This window comes from Microtus pennsylvanicus, chromosome 9, assembly GCF_037038515.1.
Source record: "Microtus pennsylvanicus isolate mMicPen1 chromosome 9, mMicPen1.hap1, whole genome shotgun sequence".
In the NCBI taxonomy this organism is placed as follows: Eukaryota; Metazoa; Chordata; class Mammalia; order Rodentia; family Cricetidae; genus Microtus; species Microtus pennsylvanicus.
In genome coordinates this window covers 109,963,299-109,985,189 of record NC_134587.1, presented here as the reverse complement: position 1 = coordinate 109,985,189, position 21,891 = coordinate 109,963,299, and the positions used below count along the sequence as shown (strand labels likewise).

At 51.1% G+C, this 21,891-nt stretch overlaps 1 protein-coding gene across 3 annotated transcripts; it reads left to right on the top strand.

The window, feature by feature from the left end:
• Positions 1–3,565: 3,565 nt before the first annotated feature.
• Positions 3,566–21,732, top strand: Atp13a1 (ATPase 13A1). 3 transcript variants are annotated; one of them, XM_075987302.1, is made up of 26 exons: positions 3,566–4,085; positions 6,470–6,559; positions 6,643–6,833; positions 9,807–9,879; positions 10,056–10,211; positions 10,321–10,390; positions 10,469–10,575; positions 10,943–11,072; positions 11,160–11,215; positions 12,078–12,204; positions 12,275–12,412; positions 12,503–12,623; positions 13,044–13,201; positions 13,471–13,646; positions 13,721–13,831; positions 14,708–14,833; positions 15,822–15,930; positions 17,261–17,460; positions 17,540–17,636; positions 19,142–19,302; positions 19,373–19,487; positions 19,610–19,806; positions 20,716–20,858; positions 20,985–21,096; positions 21,180–21,323; positions 21,397–21,732. In XM_075987302.1, exons 1-26 carry the CDS (start codon positions 3,699–3,701, stop codon positions 21,505–21,507), a joined length of 3,606 nt encoding a protein of 1,201 aa, XP_075843417.1. In that variant the 5' UTR covers positions 3,566–3,698; the 3' UTR covers positions 21,508–21,732. The 3 variants fall into 3 exon arrangements, with proteins under 3 accessions (XP_075843417.1, XP_075843418.1, XP_075843419.1); XM_075987303.1 differs by lacking the exon at positions 6,470–6,559; XM_075987304.1 differs by lacking the exon at positions 13,721–13,831.
• Positions 21,733–21,891: the final 159 nt, after the last annotated feature.

The following is a 21,891-nucleotide window of genomic DNA, read 5'->3' as shown; positions in this document are numbered from 1 at the left end:
ACCTTGGGTTCTGTCAGTCCCGGTTTGTGCATGCACCCATGTTCTGTGGCACAGAGGTTTGAACAAACATCAACTAACCAAGAGAAGGGACAGATGACAGATGAATGTAAACACTGAGGTTCAACTTGGTGAATCAATGAGTTTATCAGAGTTATTCACAGAAGGATGGCGTAGTGATTGCTTAAAAGGGCAAGATAGGTAGGTGCAACATTGAAAGCCTACTCCGAAATGGGTGAGGAATCCAAGCTGCAAACCTGGAGCTCTCTGAATGACCTGCAAGCAACTTGACAGCTTATACAACCTTGGGGAGGAATGAGCCTTGCGCACTAGCTAACTTTCAGGAACTTTCTCAGCCTTTGAATTGTTATTTCCTGACTCTTATTGGGCCTCTCTTTAAAGTCAGTCATTGAGGTGGCTCAGCAAGCAAGGGCATTTGCTGCTAAACCCAAGGACTGAGGAGGTTGGGTAGGGAAGAGGAGAGAACAAGCTTTCCTCCAGCTGTTCAGTTCTGTTATTTCAGCTGAGAGGGAAGAGCTATGCAGCAGCAGGCTACCCGGTCAGGGTTTCCACTTTTTTTTACAGCACTGGGGATCAGATCCAGGGTTTCAAGAAAGCTAGGCAATCACTCTAACACTGAGCTAGCCAACATTTTATTACTTTTTGAAGTAGAAAAAGTCCCAGAATGACTTGGAATTTGTCATTTTTCTACTTCAGCTTTGATCGTACAAGGGCTGACAAGCCTGCTCTACAAAGCAAAGCAATATTGAAAAAGATAAGGATAATCTGTTGTAAAGCAGGCAGAAACAAATATGTCCTTTTTTTCCTTTTAAGACAGGGTCTCATAATGTAATCCTGGCTAATTTGGAACTCACTATGTAGACAAAGCTGTTTTTAGACTCACAGATATCCTACTTCTGTCTCCTGGGTGATGGAACTAAAGGCCTTTGCCACCATGCTCTGCTCAAATATATGAATTTTATTAGTTTATTAAATATTATGATCTGATTACAAAGTCTTATTGCATTTATTTCTCATTTTTGTTGGGGTTTGTTTGGCTGATTGGTGGTTTCCTTGCTTTGTTTCGAGACAGGGTTTCTCTGCGTAGCTCTGGCTGTCCTGGAACTTGTTCTGTAGACTAGGCTAAGCTTGAACTCTTAGAGATCTGCCTGTTTGTGCCTCCCAAATGTTGGGGTTAAATGTGTGTGCCCACCACCACCCAGCTATAAAGTCTTATATTTGTATTCCGTAAGAATACCCCACAAGAGGGATGGGTTGGGGGAAAGGGGAGAGGGGGAGAGAGAAGGGAGAAGGGAAAGACTAAGGAGAGCTTGGGGAGTGTGAGGGTGGAGATGGAGGAAGGGCGGATATAGGAGCAGGGAAGAGGATATCTTAATTAAGGGAGCCATTTTAGGGTTGGCAAGAGACTTGGCTCTAGAGGGGAATCCCAGGTGTCCAAGGGGATGTCCCCAGCTAAGGCCTTGGGCAGCAGAGGAGAGGGTGCCTGAACTGGCCTTCTCCCATAGCCACACTAATGAGTATCTTGAGAATCACCATAGAACCTTCGTCCGGAGATGGATGGAGATAGAGACAGAGACCCACATCAGAGCACTGGACTGAGCTCCCAAGGTCCAGTTGAAGAGCAGAAGGAGGGAGAAGATGAGCAAGGAAGTTGCACGAGAGGTTGGTCTTCCCACTGAGACAGTGTGCCTGATCTAATGGGAGCTCACCAAATCCAACTGGACTGGGACTGAACAAGCATGTGATCAAACCGGACTCTCTGAATGTGGCTGACAATGGGGGCTGACTGAGAAGCCATTGATAAAGGAACTGGGACTTCTTTCTACTGCATGTCCTGGCATTTTGGGATCCTATTCTATTTGGATGCATACCTTCCTAGGCCTGGATGGAGGGGGAGGGCCTTGGACTTCCCACAGGACAGGGTACCCTGCCCTCTCTTAAGACTGTAGGGGGAGGAAGGAGGGTGAGTGGGGAAGCGGGAGGGGAATGGGAGGAGGGGAGGATGTGGAAATTTTTGAATGGAAAAAAAATAGTCAATAGCAAAAAATATATATACAAAAATATAACATACAAAATTTAATTATGCAAGAAAGAACTGAAAAAGGTCACAGAACTCTTTATATAGTGGCCCACAGCTGTAATCTCAGCATAGGAAAGTCGAGGCAAGAGGACCAAGATTTCAAGGCTAGTTTCCACTACAAAGTAAGTTTGAGGCAAGTTTGGGCTCCATGAGACCTTGTTTCAAAAACAAAACACAAACAATGACTGAAAGTTCAAATAAAATGCTATAACACAGTGACATGGTTCAGGGTGCAAAGGCACTTACCATCAGTCTTGATGACCCATCTAGTCGGTGGAAGGAGAACCAATTTCAGTGAGCTATTCTTGGACTTCCACATGTGTGACACACAAATAAGATACAATATATTTTCAAATATTTTCTCACACATACTAATTATTACATAATTAACAATATTTGAAAATCCCATTATGGATGCTAGGGAAGGGCTCAGTGGTTAAGAATGCTTGCTGTTGCCAGGTGGTGCGTTCAGGGGATAGAAACAGGTGGATCTCTGTGAGTTCAAAGCTAGCCCGGTCTACAGAGAGCATTCCAGAACAGATTGCAAAGCTACAGAAAAACCCTGTCTCAAAAAACAAGGAAAGAAACAAACAAACAAACAAACAAACAAAAAGAATGCTTGTTGCTCTTTCAGAAGACCAGAGTTCAATTTCCAATACCCAAGTGTGGCAAGTCACAACTAACTGTAATGCCAATCCCAGAGTTTAGACGCCCTGTCAGGGCTCCTGTGAGAGCTGTGCACAGGTGGTTCACGTGCACACGGACAAATACATACTTGAATTTTTTCTTTTTTTTTAAATATTTATTTATTTATTAAGTATACAATATTCTGTCTGCGTGTATGCCTGCAGGCCAGAAGAGGGCACCAGATCTCATTACAGATGGTTGTGAGCCACCATGTGGTTGCTGGGAATTGAACTCAGGACCTTTGGAAGAGCAGGCAGTGCTCTTAACCTCTGAGCCATCTCTCAGCCCCTTGAATTTTTTTCTTAATCTTCAAAAATCTTATTATGGTTGTGTTCAAATAATAGCATTTGTACAGAATAGTTGAGTAACAGTAAAATGCATTTCATACAAATATCAAAATTTCCATTTATGTTAACATGGCATTTTGTGCAATTATTACAGTATGGCTTGCATAGAGAAGCCGCTCAAACCTCTGCCTTTCAAAAGCCCCGCCCTCAAAAGGCCCCACCTCCTAAAGCTCTTATCTTTGGATTGGATTTTCTCCGCGTCACGTGATCGACACAGGCCCGAACAGTTGGTGAGAAGAGTCCGGCTCTTCCGTTTCAGGTTCTCTCGGTGCCGTCAAGCCTTCCCTGCCTGCCTAGTCCTTTCCGGTCTTCGTCTGCCGTGGCAGCCCTTGTCAAGCTGATTTGGATCTTTGGTTCCGTCTTTGTCATGGCAACGCCCTTACTCTCCTTCCATCCACAGTCTGTCATGGCAGCGTCCTGAGCAGACACTTCCTGACCCGTCTAGCGCTTTCCATGGGCGCTTCCTATTCCTAAAGCCATTCATGGTGGCTCTCAGGTCTCACCGGAAGTAATCTACCGGAAGTGAGCCGGTGCTTCTGCCGGAAGCCAGCGCAGCGCTGGGAAAGATGGCGGCGGTGGGTAACGCGGTTCCTTGCGGGGCCCGGCCTGGCTGGGCCCGGGGCAACGGTCCTACGTATCCTGGGCCGCGAGGGCGGCAGGTGCTGGCCGCAGGGCCAGCGCTCATAGCGAGTGGCGACGAGCTGGTGGCCGCCGTGTGGCCATACCGGCGGCTGGCTCTTCTGCGGCGCCTCACCGTGCTGCCGTTCGCCGGGCTGCTGTACCCAGCCTGGCTGGGCGCCGCCGTCAGCGGTTGCTGGGACTGGGGCAGCAGCTGGACCCAGATCCCCGAGGCCGCTCTGCTAGCGCTCGCCACCATCTGCCTCGCGCACGCACTCACTGTCCTGTCAGGGCATTGGTCTGTGCACGCACACTGCGCGCTCACCTGCACCCCGGTAAGTGCGCGCGCACGACCCCGACCAGGACCAGGCACAGTGGGGCCTAGCAGGGGTTCCGGGCTGCAGCGGGCTTGCGTATCCCCAGTCACGGCTACAGCTTTCCAATTGCAAGGCCCGAGTCTCCAGAGGCGCCCTCTGCCCCGCGTCTTAGGGTCTCCAGAGTCTCCAGAGGCACCCTATGACCCCGCCGTGACTCGCCATGCGACTGTTGTGTGGTCATTGTGATTCACAAGAAACACATCTAACAGACTTAGCGTAGAACCCATATGTTACTGTTTGTGAATTTTTATCTTAGCTACCATATGGCATGTTGTTCTTGGAACGGTACTACTTTCCTTCTCCATAGTCTCCTACCTTGGTTTTTCTTTTCTTCCTCTGTTTGTATAGGACAGGGTCCTCACTATGCTGCCCTGGCTCGTCTGGTACTCAAAGATATCTGCCTACCTCTGTTTCCAGCATGCTGGCATTAAAAGCCTGTGCCACCATTTCTGGCTCCTACTTTGTTTTTCTGAAGTATGAGGCTAGACCTGTAGGGTGATTCCCCTAATCTGTTTGTATTCAGCCTCTGTTCCTTGCTAGACCCAAAGGAGCATGTAGTTCATCCTGGTGCCTAAGAGGAGCAGGAGCGACTTTTAAATGAACAGCTTAGTCTCTCAATGGTGTCTGTCTATAGCGTAAGGACGGTTAATAAGTTACAGGCTAGTCAGAGGCTGTGCAGTGCCCCAAGCTCAGAACTCTAAATGCAGCACTGCAGCGACCCCAAGGTGCTCTGGGTTGGCAGGTAACACCAGTGACCACACTACAGATCCCACTAAATTTGAAGCCTGGGGCAAGGATATCTGCTCAAGCCAGCTTCTTTTTTTCTAATACCAGCTCTGAGTTGATCCTCAGGAAAGGAGGAAGTGTCAAGGACTGCAGGGAAAACCAGAATATCCTGTACATACCCTTTCTGACTCTCAGTCCCAAGAGAGTGCATCCCGTTGTCTCCTTATTTACATTTGTCCTGCAGAGGGTTTGGCACTGAGGGTTAGTAGTTGAGTTGTGTGTGGGGGCGGTAGGTATGGAACCCTCAATCCCTAGTAATCTAATTACCTTTCGGTAGCTAAGCATTTGTAGAGGAGAACTTCCTCTCCTAGGATGGAGAAGTGAGTGGGAGCAGCTAAGCAGCCTTGGGGTGAGGAGGGAGATAAGGGTTTGCTTCTCCTTAGGTTTCAGTTTCACTCTGTAAGGTGACTGAGGGAGGCTGAGATAACCTGTAAGTGCCTATTTGCCTCGGTGCCAGCTCCCTACATAGCACCTTGTTCTTCTTTGGTGTCATTTTAGCTCATCATTGTGTCTTTGTTTCTGTTTTCTTTATGGTTCCAGGGCCATTCAGGCCCTTGGGAGTAACATTTCTTCAGGGTCACCACAGTGTGCCCCCCAGTCATTTCTAGGTGTAGCAGTACAGCTTATGGCGGAGTGTTTCTTTCTTTCTCTCTCTCTTTTTTTTTTTTTTTTGGTTTTTCGAGACAGGGTTTCTCTGTGGTTTTGGAGCCTGTCCTGGCACTAGCTCTTGTAGACCAGGCTGGTCTCGAACTCACAGAGATCCACCTGCCTCTGCCTCCCGAGTGCTGGGATTAAATGGCGGAGTGTTTCTTGTGTCGGGAAAGTAGAAGGGAGAAAAACATTGGAGAAGAAGGTGGACTCATTTGTTACTGCCGAAGACAGATAACACTAAGTAGAATCCCAGGGAACTTTAGATGGGGCCACTTGGGGAGGGCTCCAGAGTAGGTGACATTTAAGCAAAGGGAACTAGCTGTCTCATTGTGTGTGCTTCCTGCAAGGAAAGTGGTGTGGAAGAAGGAGGCATGCCCAACTTCTCGGCATCCCGCACATAATTCCCTCTAGGGAAACTCACAGTTAAGTTACCAAAAAAAATCTCGTGCTGTTTTAGGTATACTTATGGTTTTATATCACATTCATAGCTGTCTTTGGCTGCAAGTGCCCACAGGCTGTAGGAGGGATATGCTTGGATACCAAGGTTCTTAGCTCAGGGACAGGCAAGCCTGACTGTGCAGCATACTAGGGAGCAGTAAGCCAGCCAGAGAGACCCAGTGTGGTGGCAAGTGTGCTGTGGCAAGTCTTGAGTCACGTGAGTGGAGAGCAAACTAAGTGTTCCATATGGCTCTGAGTTCATGCTCAGAGTCCTAGGTGATGAGTATGCTTGTGACCTCAGCTTTCTAATATAGGACCAGTGATCAAGTAGGGTATGGCCAAGCCAGCACTAGAGACTAGGTACATAGTCATAACATTCTGTGGAGCCGCTGTCCCACACTCCTGCCCTGTGAGGGCATGCACTTTGGGTTAAGAAGGGATCAATAACAATCTTTGGCTTTTGACAGGAGTATGACCCCAGCAGAGCAACCTTTGTGAAGGTGGTGCCAACCCCCAACAATGGCTCCACTGAGTTGGTGGCTCTGCACCGTGACAAGGTAGGTAGGGATGCCCTGCAGGGTAACTGGAATAGGCATTTGTGTAGTGTTCCTAAGCACTGATGTCCACACCCCACCTCCAGGATGAAGATGGGCTGGAGGTGCTGTCATTTGAATTCCAGAAGATCAAATATTCCTATGATGGCCTGGAGAAAAAGCAGTTTCTCCCAGTGGCCTTCCCAGTGGGGAACACCTTCTCCTACTATCAGAGCAACAGAGGCTTCCAGGAAGACTCGGAGATCCGAGCTGCAGAGAAGAAGTTTGGGAGCAACAAGTGAGTCTGCAACTTCCCCATGAATCCCTGTGCCCTGCTGCCCTGCTCTGCTCCTGCTTCATGAGCCCTGGCAGTAAGGCAGAGGCTCTGCTTTTAAATCAAAACTGCTAGGTGACCCGCTCTGCTCTAGTTTCCTCCAAACTTGTCTGCCAATAGGGCCTTAGAGGACCAGGAGCCTCTGCTTTGTGGTTGTAAGACCTTGGTTAGAGGGTTGTCCTGTCTTGAGTGACCATTCTGACCATTTCTGAGTGTCTGTTTTGTGACTCTTGTTATCCCCCTCTTGGTGTGTGTGGTAGTGGGTGGGTGTGCATGTGCATGCAAATATGTGAGGCTGGAGGCCAGCTTCAGTTATCCCAGGAACCGTCCACCTTGTCTCTCTGAATTGGAGCTCACTAAATAGCAACATCAGCAGTTCTCCTGTCTCTGCCTCCCTAGTGCTGCTACACTTGGTTTTTTACACAGAGTCTGGAACTTGAACTTAGGTCCTCATGCTTATAAGGCAAGCGCTTTATCAAATAAGTTGTGTCCTTGGCCTGCCCTCCCTGACAAACATGGAATTAGAATTTATTTTTCCCTTGTCAGGCTTTCTCCTTGTAGCCCTGGCTATCCTGAAACTCAGTCTGTAGACCAGGCTGGCCTAGGCCTCCCAGAGATCCACCTGCCTCTGCCTCCCGTGTACTGGAATTCAAGGTGTATGTACCACTGCCCAGCATGAAATTAGATTCTTCCTTGCAATTTCTGTTCAACTTTATGCTCATATGCATCTCCACACATTAGAAATGGTGATGACACACGTTCGGTGGGGTTGGAGTACAGCTCAGTGGTTGAGTGCTTGCCTAATGAGCTAGACTGGATTCCACCTCCAACCCTGCAAAAAGAAAACCTCCTTGATACTGTGTAGGATGATAGATACTCCCTGCAGACGTTCTTCTTTAATCTTTTACTAAAATTAAGGTGCTGATGAGCATCTAGGGGAGGACAGTGCAAAGCTGGGTACCAAACACCATCATTTGGCATCACAGCCCCCATGGTGTCCACCCTGACAAAGTGCTTAACAGGAGACCTGTAGAGATCTTAGGATTTTCCTCCTGTGGTGCTGTTCATGGAACCTGGTGCCTAGCATGTGCTAGACAGGAGCTGTCCATCGAGCTGTCACTCCCCTAGCTGTCCACCCTAGGTGTCCACTCCAGCTGTCGACCCTAGCTGTTTACTCTAGCTGTCCACCCTAAGTGTCCACTCCAGCTGTCCACCCTAGCTGTTTACTCTAGCTGTCCACTCTAGGTGTCCACTCCAGCTGTCCACCCTAGCTGTTTACTCTAGCTGTCCACCCTAGGTGTCCACTCCAGCTGTCCACCCTAGCTGTTTACTCTAGCTGTCCACCCTAGGTGTCCACTCCAGCTGTCCACCCTAGCTGTCCACTCTAGCTGTCCACTCTAGCTGTCCACCCTAGGTGTCCACTCCAGCTGTCCACCCTAGCTATCCACTCCAGCTGTCCACCCTAGCTGTCCACCCTAGCTGTTTACTCTAGCTGTCCACCCTAGCTGTCCACTCCAGCTGTCCACCCTAGCTATCCACTCTAGCTGTTTACTCTAGCTGTCCACCCTAGGTGTCCACTCCAGCTGTCCACCCTAGCTATCCACTCTAGCTGTCTCTCTCCTAGCTGTCCATCCTACCTCTCCACCCTAGCTATCTCTCCCCTAGGTGTCCACTCTAGCTGTCCACCCTAGCTGTTTACTCTAGCTCCCACACCCTTAGCTGTCCATGAGGTTCTTTCACAGCTCAGTTGCTTTTTAGGAAATGTAAATATTACCAATATTACCATATCCAGTACCAAGTTAGAAGAATCATTTGGTGGTCTGTGCGACCCTAATGTTGTCCATGTTAATGGCCTGGGACATATTTTTATGCTGTCACTCTGGGTGTTTTTGTTTTTAATCTGTGGGATTGTTCTGCAGTTTGTACTTCTCAAATCCCACCATGTCTGGGAAAGTCTGAGTACCCTTGCAGTTTGAGAGCTGAGCAAAGGAAACCCAAGTCAGATTGGGTGACCACATGTTGCTATAGGAGACACCACAGGGACAAGCAGTTTGAACCCTAGGGCTTATTCAGGAAAATATTACAAAATCTCAAGGCCAGTAAGATGATACCAAGCCTGACAACCTGAGTCTGACCCCAGGACCCACACGGTGTAAGGAGAGAATTAACTTCTGTAAGTTATCCTCTGACTGCCATACACACACTGTATCACGTGCATGCCACCCCTCCCTCTTTATACAAAAGAGAAACATAAAAGTTTTTTAAAGGACCATGCATTGTGGTATACATCTTTAATCCCAATACTTAGGAGGCAGAAACCATTGAATTTCTATGAGTTCCAGGCCATAGTGGGAACCTGTTTCCAAAAAAAAGAAGAAACAGGGGGGTGGAGAATCCCAGTTCCAGGGGTAGAGACTCCAGAGTTCCATCCCTGCCAGCACATAAACTAATGGCGGTGGCACACTCTTGTCATTCTAGCACTCAGAATATGGGGGCAGGGATGTCAGTTCAGACTGCCTCCTTGGCCCTGTAAGGAGCTTGAAGGCAGCCTAGGATACATGAGAACCCATCTCAGAAAAAGAACATCCAGTTTCAGTGGAGATCAGGCTCTGTCACCAGGGTTCCCCTTCTCCCAGGCACCCTGCCCTGCTGCCTGTGTCACTGACCAGATATTCTTACCTTGCTCTGGGGTGGATAGTATTGGGAAGAACCTGTCACAGGGTTCAGCAGAGCAAGGGGCTCAGTGGGTAAGGACTGCACATTGTCAGCCGGTCTGCGCCTGGCTGGTGAGCAAGCAAGGAGTGTGTGAGCACAGCCTCTGCCTTGGGTAGTCTATACCTTTGGAAATCTGCAGAGGTTCCCAGTTAGAGGTGGCAGGGCCAGGGTCTCCCCTGCTTCAGCCTCATCCAGGAATTTGACAAGTATGGTCTCTTGCAGGGCCGAGATGGTGGTACCTGACTTCTCTGAGCTTTTCAAGGAGAGAGCCACAGCCCCTTTCTTCGTGTTTCAGGTAACAACAACTCTGTCCCTTGCACCAGTTCCTTCTTTGGGGCTGTTTCAGCCAGAGTGAGCCTGGCTGCCCTTGCAAACCCCAGAGTCTCTCCCTGCCCTCAAGGATTATTGGTGTTTGCCAGGATTTCTGGGTACAGGATAGGTGGGTAAGGCTGACAGGCTGCTGCCTCCCAGGTGTTCTGTGTGGGGCTTTGGTGCCTGGATGAGTACTGGTACTACAGTGTCTTCACTCTGTCCATGCTGGTGGCTTTTGAGGCTTCCCTAGTGCAGCAGCAGATGAGGAACATGGCAGAGATCCGCAAGATGGGCAACAAGCCCCACATGATACAGGTGTGACTGATGGAACAGGTGGGAGGGACGGGTGGATGGTAGCCCTGCTCAGCACTGGGCGAGCACCATTCATAGTCTGTTGACACACTTCCCCTACTCATACTTCCAGGTCTACCGCAGCCGAAAGTGGAGGCCTGTCGCCAGTGATGAAATTGTTCCTGGGGACATCGTGTCCATTGGTGAGGCAGGATTTTTCTCCCTCCAGACAGAAACCATAGTCTTAGACTGTGGCTGACCCTCCTGCCCGCCCGTTGCAGGCCGATCCCCCCAGGAGAACCTGGTACCATGTGATGTGCTGCTGCTGCGGGGCCGCTGCATCGTGGACGAGGCAATGCTCACAGGGGAATCGGTGCCACAAATGAAGGTGATGGGTGGGATTCATAGTTCCCTAACCAGGGCAGGAGAGGCAGGTGGGCTGGCTTCATTTCCATAGATTTGGGTGAGCCAGGTGGAGAGAACCAGAATATCCAGTCAGGATGGGCATAGAGAATCCAGGAAGATTCTCTGTATCTGTGAGTTGGTCTAATGCAGATCACAGGGCACTAACTCCACAAGTCCTGTAGTGAGAAAGTACCAGCCAAGGAGCCCGGATGGAAAGGATTTGCTGATCTAGGTAGGAGTGTCCTCATGGGAGACAGGCAGGTCCCTGGGGCCGGATGCATACAGAGATGTAGCCTACTAATGCCTCAGACCAGAAGGCTGTCATCCAGTTCTGATGTTTCCTTTCTCAGGAGCCGATTGAAGACCTAAGCCCAGACCATGTCCTAGACCTGCAGGCCGATTCCCGGCTACATGTCATCTTTGGGGGCACCAAGGTGGTACAGCACATCCCCCCACAGAAGGCAACCTCTGGCCTGAAGTGTAGGTGCCTCGAGGGTGTCCTGGAGATCCTGCACCTATTGTAGCATGAAGGATGTTAATGACACATGCCTCTGCTTGTCTCCTCAGCGGTTGACAATGGATGTGTGGCCTATGTCCTGAGGACTGGATTCAATACTTCCCAGGTATGGTCTTTGATCACATCTAGGAGGGCCCAAAGTGTATGATGGATCCTTCCAGAACATTCACTCTTTAAGGCTAATGCAGACCTTACCATCCTAGTGCTGGCTTGCTCTCCCTGCCCAAAGATGTATCACGAATAATAAACACCCAGAGACAGATGTTGGGGTTCAAGCTGAAGATCAGAAAAGCAAAGCAGCCAAGCCAGTAGAGAAGTCTTACGTCCGCCAAGGCTGGGCGACTGTAGACTGAGCCCAGACCTCTGTCTCCTCTAGTCTTGTATTCCCCTTTAGTGCTGGGACTAGAGGGGTGTGGCTCCTAGTGCTGGGATTAAAGGCATGAGCCACCACCACCTAGATCTGTTTCTGCATTGGTCTCACATAGCCCAGGGTGGCCTTGAACTCACAGGGGTCCGTCTGCAGCTGTCTCTCAAATCCTGGGATTAAAGGTGTGTCCTTTAATGACTTAGTTTTACCTTCTGATCTTCAGGCAAGTCTTATTTATTAAGATATAAATAAAATATTATTATACAAGGTAGTCTGTCTGTGACCATCCTAGGAGAAGGGTGTTGAGATGCTGTGGTAAATCCTTCACAATTCTGCCTGGAGGGGTGATGAAAGCCTAACTTCTTCCTTTGCACTCCACACACACGCAGACTCACACACCCCATGGCCCTGTGGCTGGCATCTTTAACTCTCGTTGGAAATCTAACTGGGGCTCTAGTCTGCCTGCTTCATGGTCTGACGTGAGCATCGCTGTTTCCTACAAAGGGAAGCCAGCCTCAGTGCTCTCAGGGAGGGGAGGCCACTGTCCCCCGTAAACCTCCCAGGAAAGACTGTTCCACCGCCCCCATCCCCATCCCTGCAGGGCAAGCTGCTGCGTACAATTCTCTTTGGGGTAAAGAGGGTGACTGCGAACAATCTGGAGACCTTCATCTTCATCCTCTTCCTCCTGGTGTTTGCCATTGCTGCAGCTGCGTATGTGTGGATTGAAGGTAAGGACAATGACAGCCCCTGCTCCACACCCCCATCCCTGCCCCAGGCTACCAGGCCCTGTTTCCACAGGAACCAAGGACCCCAGCCGGAACCGCTACAAACTCTTTCTTGAGTGTACCCTGATCCTCACCTCAGTTGTACCCCCTGAACTGCCCATTGAGCTGTCCCTGGCTGTCAACACCTCCCTCATTGCTCTGGCCAAGCTCTGTGAGTACTGAGTGTTTGGTGGGGTGTGTTACAGAACAGGCAGGAGCCTGGAGGGACCCCCTGACTCCAGGTCCCATCCCCCACCCCTAGACATGTACTGCACTGAGCCTTTCCGGATCCCCTTTGCTGGCAAGGTCGAAGTGTGCTGCTTTGACAAGACAGGTACCTTGACCAGTGACAGCCTGGTGGTGCGTGGTGTGGCAGGGCTGAGGTGAGCATAAAGGGACTCCCCCACCCTATCCCACCCCACCCCACCCCACTCCAACCCACCCCACCTCCAGCAAACAGAACTAAACTTGACCTGAGCCTCCACTGAAGTCCTGGTTCTGAGGTTCTATTACAGAGGTCCTATTTGGATATCAGTATTAGTGGTGTCAGAGGTAGGGAATTTGATTCGGGCTAAGAAGAGCCAGCACAGACCTGGTGCCTCATTTGTTGGGACCTCAGGAATCATCCTTGAGGCTGGTAGTCTCAGATGGACCACTTCCTCACCAGGGTATCTTTAGTGACCATCACACTGAGTACTGACAACTCAGAGTAGTCCCTGGGGACACTCACTAGAGATTTCCCTGGCGGAGGTGCAACTCACCCACCCTCCTCTCTCCACATGTGACCAACTATTCCATTGCAGAGATGGGAAAGAGGTGACCCCAGTGTCCAGCATTCCCATAGAAACACACCGTGCCCTGGCCTCCTGCCACTCGCTCATGCAGCTGGATGATGGCACCCTAGTGGGTGACCCCCTGGAGAAGGCCATGCTGACAGCTGTGGACTGGACGCTGACCAAAGGTGAGGGGCTAGCATCCAAGGCCTAGCATGGGTGGCCTCTTTGTCCTGGGCAGGCTAGCCCATGATGGTGACATTCTTCCAGGCTAGTGCCAGGCTGGCCTCGCATTGGTATCTTTATGGGTCAGTGTCCTGTCTTCCATGGCTGATGTGCCTGCTGTGACCAGCAGGGTTCTGGGAATGCTGGGGTGGGAAAGTTGGAGCAGAGTGTGGGGGGCTTGGCTACCTCTCCGGAGCAAAGCCCCTCAGGACCCGTACTTATTTGTTTCCAGATGAGAAAGTTTTCCCCCGAAGTATTAAAGCTCAGGGGCTGAAAATTCACCAGCGCTTTCATTTTGCCAGTGCCCTAAAGCGAATGTCCGTGCTCGCCTCCTACGAGAAGCTCGGCTCCACTGACCTCTGCTACATCGCGGCTGTGAAGGGGGCCCCTGAAACCCTGCATTCCATGGTGAGCCGGCCCCAACCTTGGGGGAAGGGATAGGCAGGGAACAGGCAGTGACATGTCCCCTGCGTTCTGTGCAGTTTTCCCAGTGCCCAGCTGACTACCACCACATCCACACTGAGATCTCTCGGGAAGGAGCCCGTGTCCTGGCTCTGGGGTACAAGGAGCTAGGGCATCTCACGCACCAGCAGGTGAGGGTCGGCCACACTCACAGCCCCTACTACCCTGCCACATCAATGGGAGTGGGTGCAATTTCATGTTGCCTTCTCTGCTCTGGGATGTGCTAGGCACCTTCTTGGGGAAGGCCAGAAGGCATCTCAGATTCCACCATTCTTGTCCCAACCACCTGGTGGTCAGAAGGCCTTAGCGGGTCTGTACCCTTCCCTTTCCTTCCCTCCATTTATCTCTGCCCCTCTTTGCCACCTCTAACAGCCCTTTGACCTACTTCTTGGTCCTGATCTAGACTGCTTACTGCCTCCAGCCCTCTAGAACATAATGTCAGCCCACAGCCCCGACTATGGAGACCCACTCAAGCCAGGATTCAAGCCTCTGTCCTCCTGCATTATGTTTGGCTTGCTTCTGGGTCTGGAGAGCCCTCTTTCTCCCAAGCCTGGCCCCCTGGTCCTGTCTACCCTGACCCTCTGCCCCATGCCTTCACTCCTATTTTACTGTGTATTCTGGGATTTTTATCACCCGCCTTCCCTGCTGCTTTTTGGCTTTCATGATGGTGGTCGCCTTGTGCAGTCCCACTTCTGAACTGAGCCACAGAGTGCTCTATGATGTCTCACAGTCCACAATCATGAGTATAGACACAGTTGGATCTAGACCCCATCATCATTAGCTGAACCCCACTTGGCACCTTCCTCGCCTCTCCCCTCCTGACTTAGACATTTCTCTTCTTAGGGGACTGGGCCTCTCCTCTCCTGGCACCATCACACACACACAGTAGCTCTAGTTGCTGAGGCACTTGTCGTTACCTGCTTTCCTGACTGGGTTCCTCACTCTGGGAGATTTGAAGAGGCTAGTGGGAAGGATAGATGGTGAACATATCCTGCGTCTGTTCACAGGCCCGGGAGGTCAAGCGGGAGGCACTGGAGTGCAGCCTCAAGTTCGTGGGCTTCATTGTGGTCTCCTGTCCACTCAAGGCTGACTCAAAGGCTGTGATCCGAGAGATCCAGAACGCATCCCACCGGGTATGAGCAAAGTGAGAAGTTGGAGCAGGGGTGGGGGCCTGGGACTGGCAGCAGAGAACTGACAGCTCTAGTTCTCAACAGTGAGGAGACCACAGGTTTTAAGCTGGGGTGTAGATATGGCTGGTAGAGGATGCTCTGTAACCCTCCTCACCTCATCAGTCTGTGTGTGACTAAGAAGGAGACAGAAGCTGGAGGGAAGAGATCTGGAGGCCATGCCTGTCCTCGTGTACAGTCTCAGAGAGAGGCAGAAAACACAACTGGTCCCCAGTGAATCATCATAGGTCATGGCATATCTACTTGCCTTTTCCATTACTAAAATGTTCTCTGTACAAGCAGGTACCAGGCCCTGAGCACGGACAGACAAGAGCTAATTCTTAATTTGTGTTTTAAGTAAAGGCAATAAACGAAATGTGGTGACATGCCCATCACCCTAGCAGTAAGAGGCAGAGGTCAGCGGGTCAATGTGAGTATGAGTCCAAGGCCAGCCAGGCCTTCATAGTGAGACCTTGTCCCAAAAAGCAAAAAGTAGGATTTGAGAGTTGGCTCAGCAGTTAGGAGAACGTGGTGCTCACTCATGAGTACCAGAATTTGAATCCTGACAGCACACAAGAACTGTAACTACAGCTGTGGGAGATGGCACACACCCATTCCTATAATCATAGTAAACAGTGAACTGCTTTACAAAGAAGCAGTGCATTGGGGCTGAAGTGTGACTCAGCATGTGCTTAGTGTGTGAGCAGCCCTAGTGCCAGCTCAGCACTAGGACTGTGGTGTCCAATGAACTGCTACACCCCTGCCATTTGGGTAGCACATCCTGGGTTGTAGGCTGTGCTGTCCCAGAAAGGTTGTGGCCTTTTCTCTCATACTTTTTTTTTGGGGGGGGGGGGGGAGTCTCTCATACTTTTAGGAGGAGCTGTAAAGCCGAGGTAAGAATTCTGCCCAGCAAGTCTTCCCTGCTAAGCCCTGTCCCCTATTCGCTATCCCCTAGGTGGTCATGATCACAGGGGACAACCCACTCACTGCCTGCCACGTGGCTCAGGAGCTGCACTTCATTGATAAGGCCCACACGCTCATCCTGCATCCTCCCTCAGAGAAAGGTGAGGCTGGGTAGCTGGGGCCCTAGTCTAGGACCAGCGCCTTACCACTATTTACTGCTGATTCCAATTGATGTCCACTCCACTATGAGGAGGCCTCAGACATTAAGGCCTTTGGATATGAAGGCCAAGAGAGATAGGTACTGCGGCGTATAGGTGTGCGGTATAAGGGCATTCATTGGTTCCTGAGCCTGCCTTGTTTGTTTACAACAGGCCTCATACACTACCAGACAGAGGCACTCATTCCTCATCCTTGCCCACCTTGGGCTGGCAGGTCCCCAATACCTGATGAAGGCACCTGTTGGCCAACATTGAGGGTGGTAGATCCTGGGTAAAAGTCATGGCGTGTTCCTAGCACATCTGTCTGCCCTGCCCAGCACTGTGAGCAGCTTCTGTGCACATTGAAGGGAGGAGGTAAACTGCTAAACTGGCTCTTGGCATCTTGCTTGTTAGCAAGGAGGCTGGGCCTCAAAAGTAAGTTCACTTAGTTATGTGTGGAGGGTGCGCTCCTGTCAGCCCTGCAGTTGAGGCAGGAAGATTGCTGTTAGTTCCAGGAGAGCCTGGGCTACATGGTAGCTTTCAGGCCAGTTTGTTCGTACGTATCTTCTGAGACCAGGCTTTAGAGCCCTTCCTGAATAAGCAACTAAACCCACTTCTTGTCACTTAGTGCAGGGCCTATATGAGGGGCAGTGGGTAGCTCAGTGCAGGATAGCAGAGTAGAAGGTGGTGGATATACCCAGCTAGGAAGGCTTCTAGAACCTTCCCACTGCTTCTCAAAGAGCTTAGTCATCACTCTCATCTGTTGGCCCCAGCTCTCCCTCCATTCCAGCCCTGTATGCTATGTTCTTGGACCTGAGGGTTGTGGGCAAGTGATCCTAAAGTGATGATCATAGCTGTTACTTTACCGGCAGGTCAAGCAGGTTTACTAAACCTCCCTCTCACACAGTCTAGGGTGGGAAGTCAGAGCTGGGTGTACTGATGAGCCACCCTCCCCCAGCCTACTCCTGGATCTGAGCTGCAGAAGAAAAAGTGGGTCCCGTGGGGCTTAGCATGGGAGGGATCCTAGGTACAAAAGGGTTAGAGTTCAGATTGGCAGTGGAGAAATTGTTAGATGAGGGATCAGTGTCATGTAACTTCCTGAGGGAGAAGGTGGCTTGACTTCTGAGACCAGACCTCCTGTGTTTGCATCTAGCCCCATCATGCTTAGATTCCTCAGTCCTCCTGAGGGTCCTCTGTGTGTTCTTTGTGAAATGCCCAGACCAGGATTAGGTTCTGGGTGAGGCTGTGGTCTTGGCCCTGGAGTACCAACCCTTACCATAGATGTGACCCACAGGCCGGCCGTGTGAGTGGCGCTCCATTGATAGCAGCATCGTGTTGCCTCTGACCCTGGGTTCCCCCAAGGCACTGGCCATGGAGCACGCACTATGCCTCACGGGCGATGGCTTGGCTCACCTGCAGGCTGTGGACCCCAAGCAGCTGCGCCACCTCATCCCTCATGTGCAGGTGTTTGCCCGTGTGGCTCCCAAGCAGAAGGTATGTGCTGGACCCTGGAGTTGGGCACTGGGGACTTTGGGGATGGCTGCAGCCCCATTATTTCATGTCTACCATGCAGGAATTTGTCATCACCAGCCTGAAAGAGCTGGGCTATGTGACTCTCATGTGTGGAGATGGCACCAATGACGTGGGCGCACTGAAGCATGCTGATGTGGGTGAGCTCCAATAGCTGGGAGCTGTGTCTCCATCGCTAGAGTAGGAACATCTCACCTGGCCCTGTTGCTCATAGACAGTCAGGGGTATTTGACTCTTAAGATAGGAGCTGGGTGTGGCTCTGTGGTGGAGGTCTTTATATGTACAAAATCCTGGACTTTATCCCAAACACTGAAAAAAGAAGTAATTTTAATTAATAACTTCCCTGGGCAGTGGTGCTCATCCAGGCAGTACTCAAGCGAATCAGGGGTTCAAGTTCAAGGGTAGCCTGGTTACATGGAACCCTGTCTTTTAAAAAGAAATCTTGATGGGGCTGTAAGGTCAGGGAAGGGCACATGCACAAGGAACAGAGGATAGAAGCAAGAGGTTGGGGGCATTGTGTGAATCCCACAACCAGGCATGATTGCCACAGGCCATTGACAAGACAAGTGTGTCAACCCTGGACTGCAAAGGTTGAGCTTTGGTCTTTCTTCTTTTTCATCTGGCCTGCATCATCTGAGTTCTCACCCTCAAAGACTTTTCTCTCAAGTGATAAGTTTTCAGTTGCTCATTTTAGGTTCTGATAGGATTTGTATGCTCATTTGAGCCTGGATCTTGCTGTGTTACATGGCCCGGAACTCAAGATCCTGCTATCTCAGCCTCCAGAGGACTAGACCTGCACCAACATGGTTCTGACACATCTGAATTGGTGTGTTCTCCATTTGATTTCTTGTGGCTTCTACTTTTTTTGTTGTTGTTGTTTCAAATAACAAATATTCACATTCCCTCTTTACAAACTGAAGTAATGCTTTTTAAAATATTTGGTTCTGGGCCGGGCAGTGGTGGCGCATGCCTTTAATCCCAGCACAGAGACAGGCAGATCTCTGTGAGTTCAAGGCCAACCTGGTCTACAAGAGCTAGGTCCAGGACAGGGTCCAAAGCTACAGAGAAACCCTGTCTTAAAAAAACAAACAAAAAAATTGGTTCTGGCTGGGCAGTAGTGGCTCACACATATAATCCTAGCATTCAGAAGGCAGAGGTAGGTGAATCTCTGAATTCAAGACCAGCCTGTTCTAAAAATTAGTTACAGGACAGCCAGGACTACACAGAGAAACCCTGTTGAGAAAAAAAAAAGTTCTAAATTGAACTTGGGCACTTGAGCATGGGTAAGCAGGTATTCAACCACTGAGCTATATCCCCACTCTTGCTTTCTTTTTTCATACCCTGTTTTAAAATACGTTGATTAGTATTGTGTGGTGTGTGTTCATGCTGGTGGGGGCACATGCCTGCTAGCACGTAGCTATAAAAGTCAGAAGACAGCCTTGTGGAGTGGGTTCTCTTCACATTCACATGAATGCCAGGCACATGTGGGAAGTGCTTTTATCTGCTAAGCCATTCTCCAGTCTCTTAGGGCACCGTAGAGCAGTCACGTGAAATGGAGAAGCTTGGAACTGGTGGGATGAGAAGTAGCTCTGCAACTGGACCCTGGTCCCTGCCCTTCCATCACTCCTTCCCGATACCCTATCAGGTGTAGCACTCCTGGCCAATGCCCCTGAAAGGGTTGTTGAACGGCGACGGCGGCCAAGGGACAGCCCAGTCCTGAGCAACAGCGGCCCCAGAGTCTCCTCCAAGTCAACCAAACAGAGGTCGGCACTCCTGTCCCCTGAGGAGCCACCAACCTCCAACAGGGTGAGTATTCAGGTTGGAAATGCCGATCACCCTTGCTAGCCAGGGCTGACCCCTGCTGCTCACCCCACAGGACCGCCTGAGCCAGGTGCTGCGGGACCTGGAGGATGAGAGCACCCCCATTGTGAAGCTGGGGGATGCCAGCATTGCAGCACCCTTCACCTCCAAGCTGTCCTCTATCCAATGCAGTGAGTCCTGAGCACCTAGTTCTGCCCCTGCTGGAGCCCTGCTCACCCAGCGCCCTGCCCAATTGTGCCCAGAGCCACACCCAACCCAGCACCCTGCCCACTCATGCCCTCCTTCCCCACAGTCTGCCACGTCATCAAGCAGGGCCGTTGCACATTGGTGACGACGCTGCAGATGTTCAAGATCCTGGCCCTCAATGCTCTCATCCTGGCATATAGCCAAAGTGTCCTCTACCTAGAGGGTGTCAAGTTCAGCGACTTCCAGGCTACTCTGCAGGGGCTGCTGCTGGCCGGCTGCTTCCTCTTCATCTCCCGCTCCAAGGTGGGCCCTGGACCTAGGGCTGGCCACTGTGCATTTCAAGAGCTCTTGGAATTTTCAACCCATGTTACAGGCAGAGACCTAGAGCCAGAGGCAGGACTGCCCCTTAGGCTGTATAGAACATGCACACAGTGGCAGGCCTGGCTGGCTGCCAGTGATATCACAGTGATACATTGCTGTCTGTGAGCCTGGGGTTCAGGCAGGTCACAGTCCCCAGGGCAAAGGAAGTGATAAATGGGAGCAAGCAGAGAACTCACAGTGCTGTGAGGGGAAAGTGTGTCACAGGCTTCAGGGATAGCCACGGCGGCCTCCTGAGGAAAGGGCGCTGCCACAACCAGGAGTCTACGCTGGTCACTGATGTGGCAAAATAGAGGTCCCAGTGGCCAGAGGGTATATGTGTCAACTTCCCGTCAAGGTGAAGAAAGGCTGCACAGGGCAGCTTGAAACAAAAGGTCTGTCATGGCTTAGTCTTCCAGACATTTCAGGCCATATTTAGAGCTACTCACCTAACAGCAGGTAAAAGAGGAAGGCCTGGGATTATCCCCTAGGCTACACTCCCGTCATGCTGACCCCACTGTCTTTCCTCAGTCCAGGCATAGGTCACATAATCACTTTGCAAATCCTCTTGTGTTCCCCGGGTCTTCTGAAGACATTTTAGTTCCCTCCTTAATAGGGTGGGAAGGTAGCAGACTGGACTAGGCATACCCATAGCCACTAGGCTCTGCCTGCCATTTTGGGGTAGAGAGTAAATCTGTTTCCTAACAGACCTCCATTGCTACCATGGAGTACAGATGATTTTGGGCATAGGCAGCCCCAAGATCAGGATGAAACAAGATGCCTGAGGAGGCAGGAGGTCATCTCACTACCTGTTGAGTGAGTAAGCTGGCTCTGACTGTCAGCCCTGCCCCACAGCCTCTCAAGACTCTGTCCCGAGAGCGGCCCCTGCCCAACATCTTCAACCTATACACCATCCTCACAGTGATGCTGCAGTTCTCTGTCCACTTTGTGAGCCTCGTCTATCTGTACCGTGAGGCCCAGGCACGCAGCCCTGAGAAGTAAGTGGTTCCAGGAGGAGAGGAGGGAGGGACAGCTGACCAGGCTCTGGCTCTGTGTCAGGGCAGCAGGAAGCCACAGAGGGGCCTGAGCAGAAGAGGGATACTGACACCCACGTGCCCCTGCAGGCAGGAACAGTTTGTAGACCTATACAAGGAGTTTGAGCCAAGCCTGGTCAACAGCACTGTGTACATCATGGCCATGGCCATGCAGATGGCTACCTTTGCCATCAACTACAAGGTGAGGCCCCACATATCTACCCATTCCCACGTGGCCTGCCCCTCCCTCCTCAGCCCTCCCTAGGCAGCTGTTTTTCATTACAGGGCCCACCGTTCATGGAGAGCCTGCCTGAGAACAAGCCCCTGGTGTGGAGCCTGGCGGTGTCACTGCTGGCCATCATTGGCTTGCTCCTTGGCTCCTCACCAGACTTCAACAGCCAGTTTGGCCTCGTGGACATCCCTGTGGAGGTGAGTGACCCTGAGCAGTGGCCACTGGCTCAGCCCAGCCACTGGCCCAGCTCACCTGCCTCTTCCTTGACAGTTCAAGCTGGTCATTGGCCAAGTCCTGGCCCTGGACTTCTGCCTGGCACTCCTGGCTGACCGTGTCCTACAGTTCTTTTTGGGGACTCCGAAGCTGAAAGTGCCTTCTTGAGACGATGGTGCTGGTATCCACTGCCTACCCTGGCTGCCGCTGGACAGGAGCGCTGCCCCCCATTGCTCCAGGAGGGAACACTGCTCCCATCTCCACAGTGAGGCAGCCCCGCCTTGACCTTGGAAGACTGAGCTGGGACCCTTGTGTGCAACCACTGGCCAGGCTAGTGGAAGCAGCCCAGGCTAGCACCTTTGGGAAATAAATCAGCGTCTGCAATTTTGTGAAGCTGCCTCCAATTGTCTGTGCCACATGGGGCCTCTGGGAATTGAGGAGCCAGGTGGTCACCAAGGAAGGGCCTGCCATAAGCACAAGCCGAGGGAGGAGAGTGACACCCTCTGTTGGCATTCTGCAAGTTGTAGGCCAAGCCTGGAACTGGTGACCTCA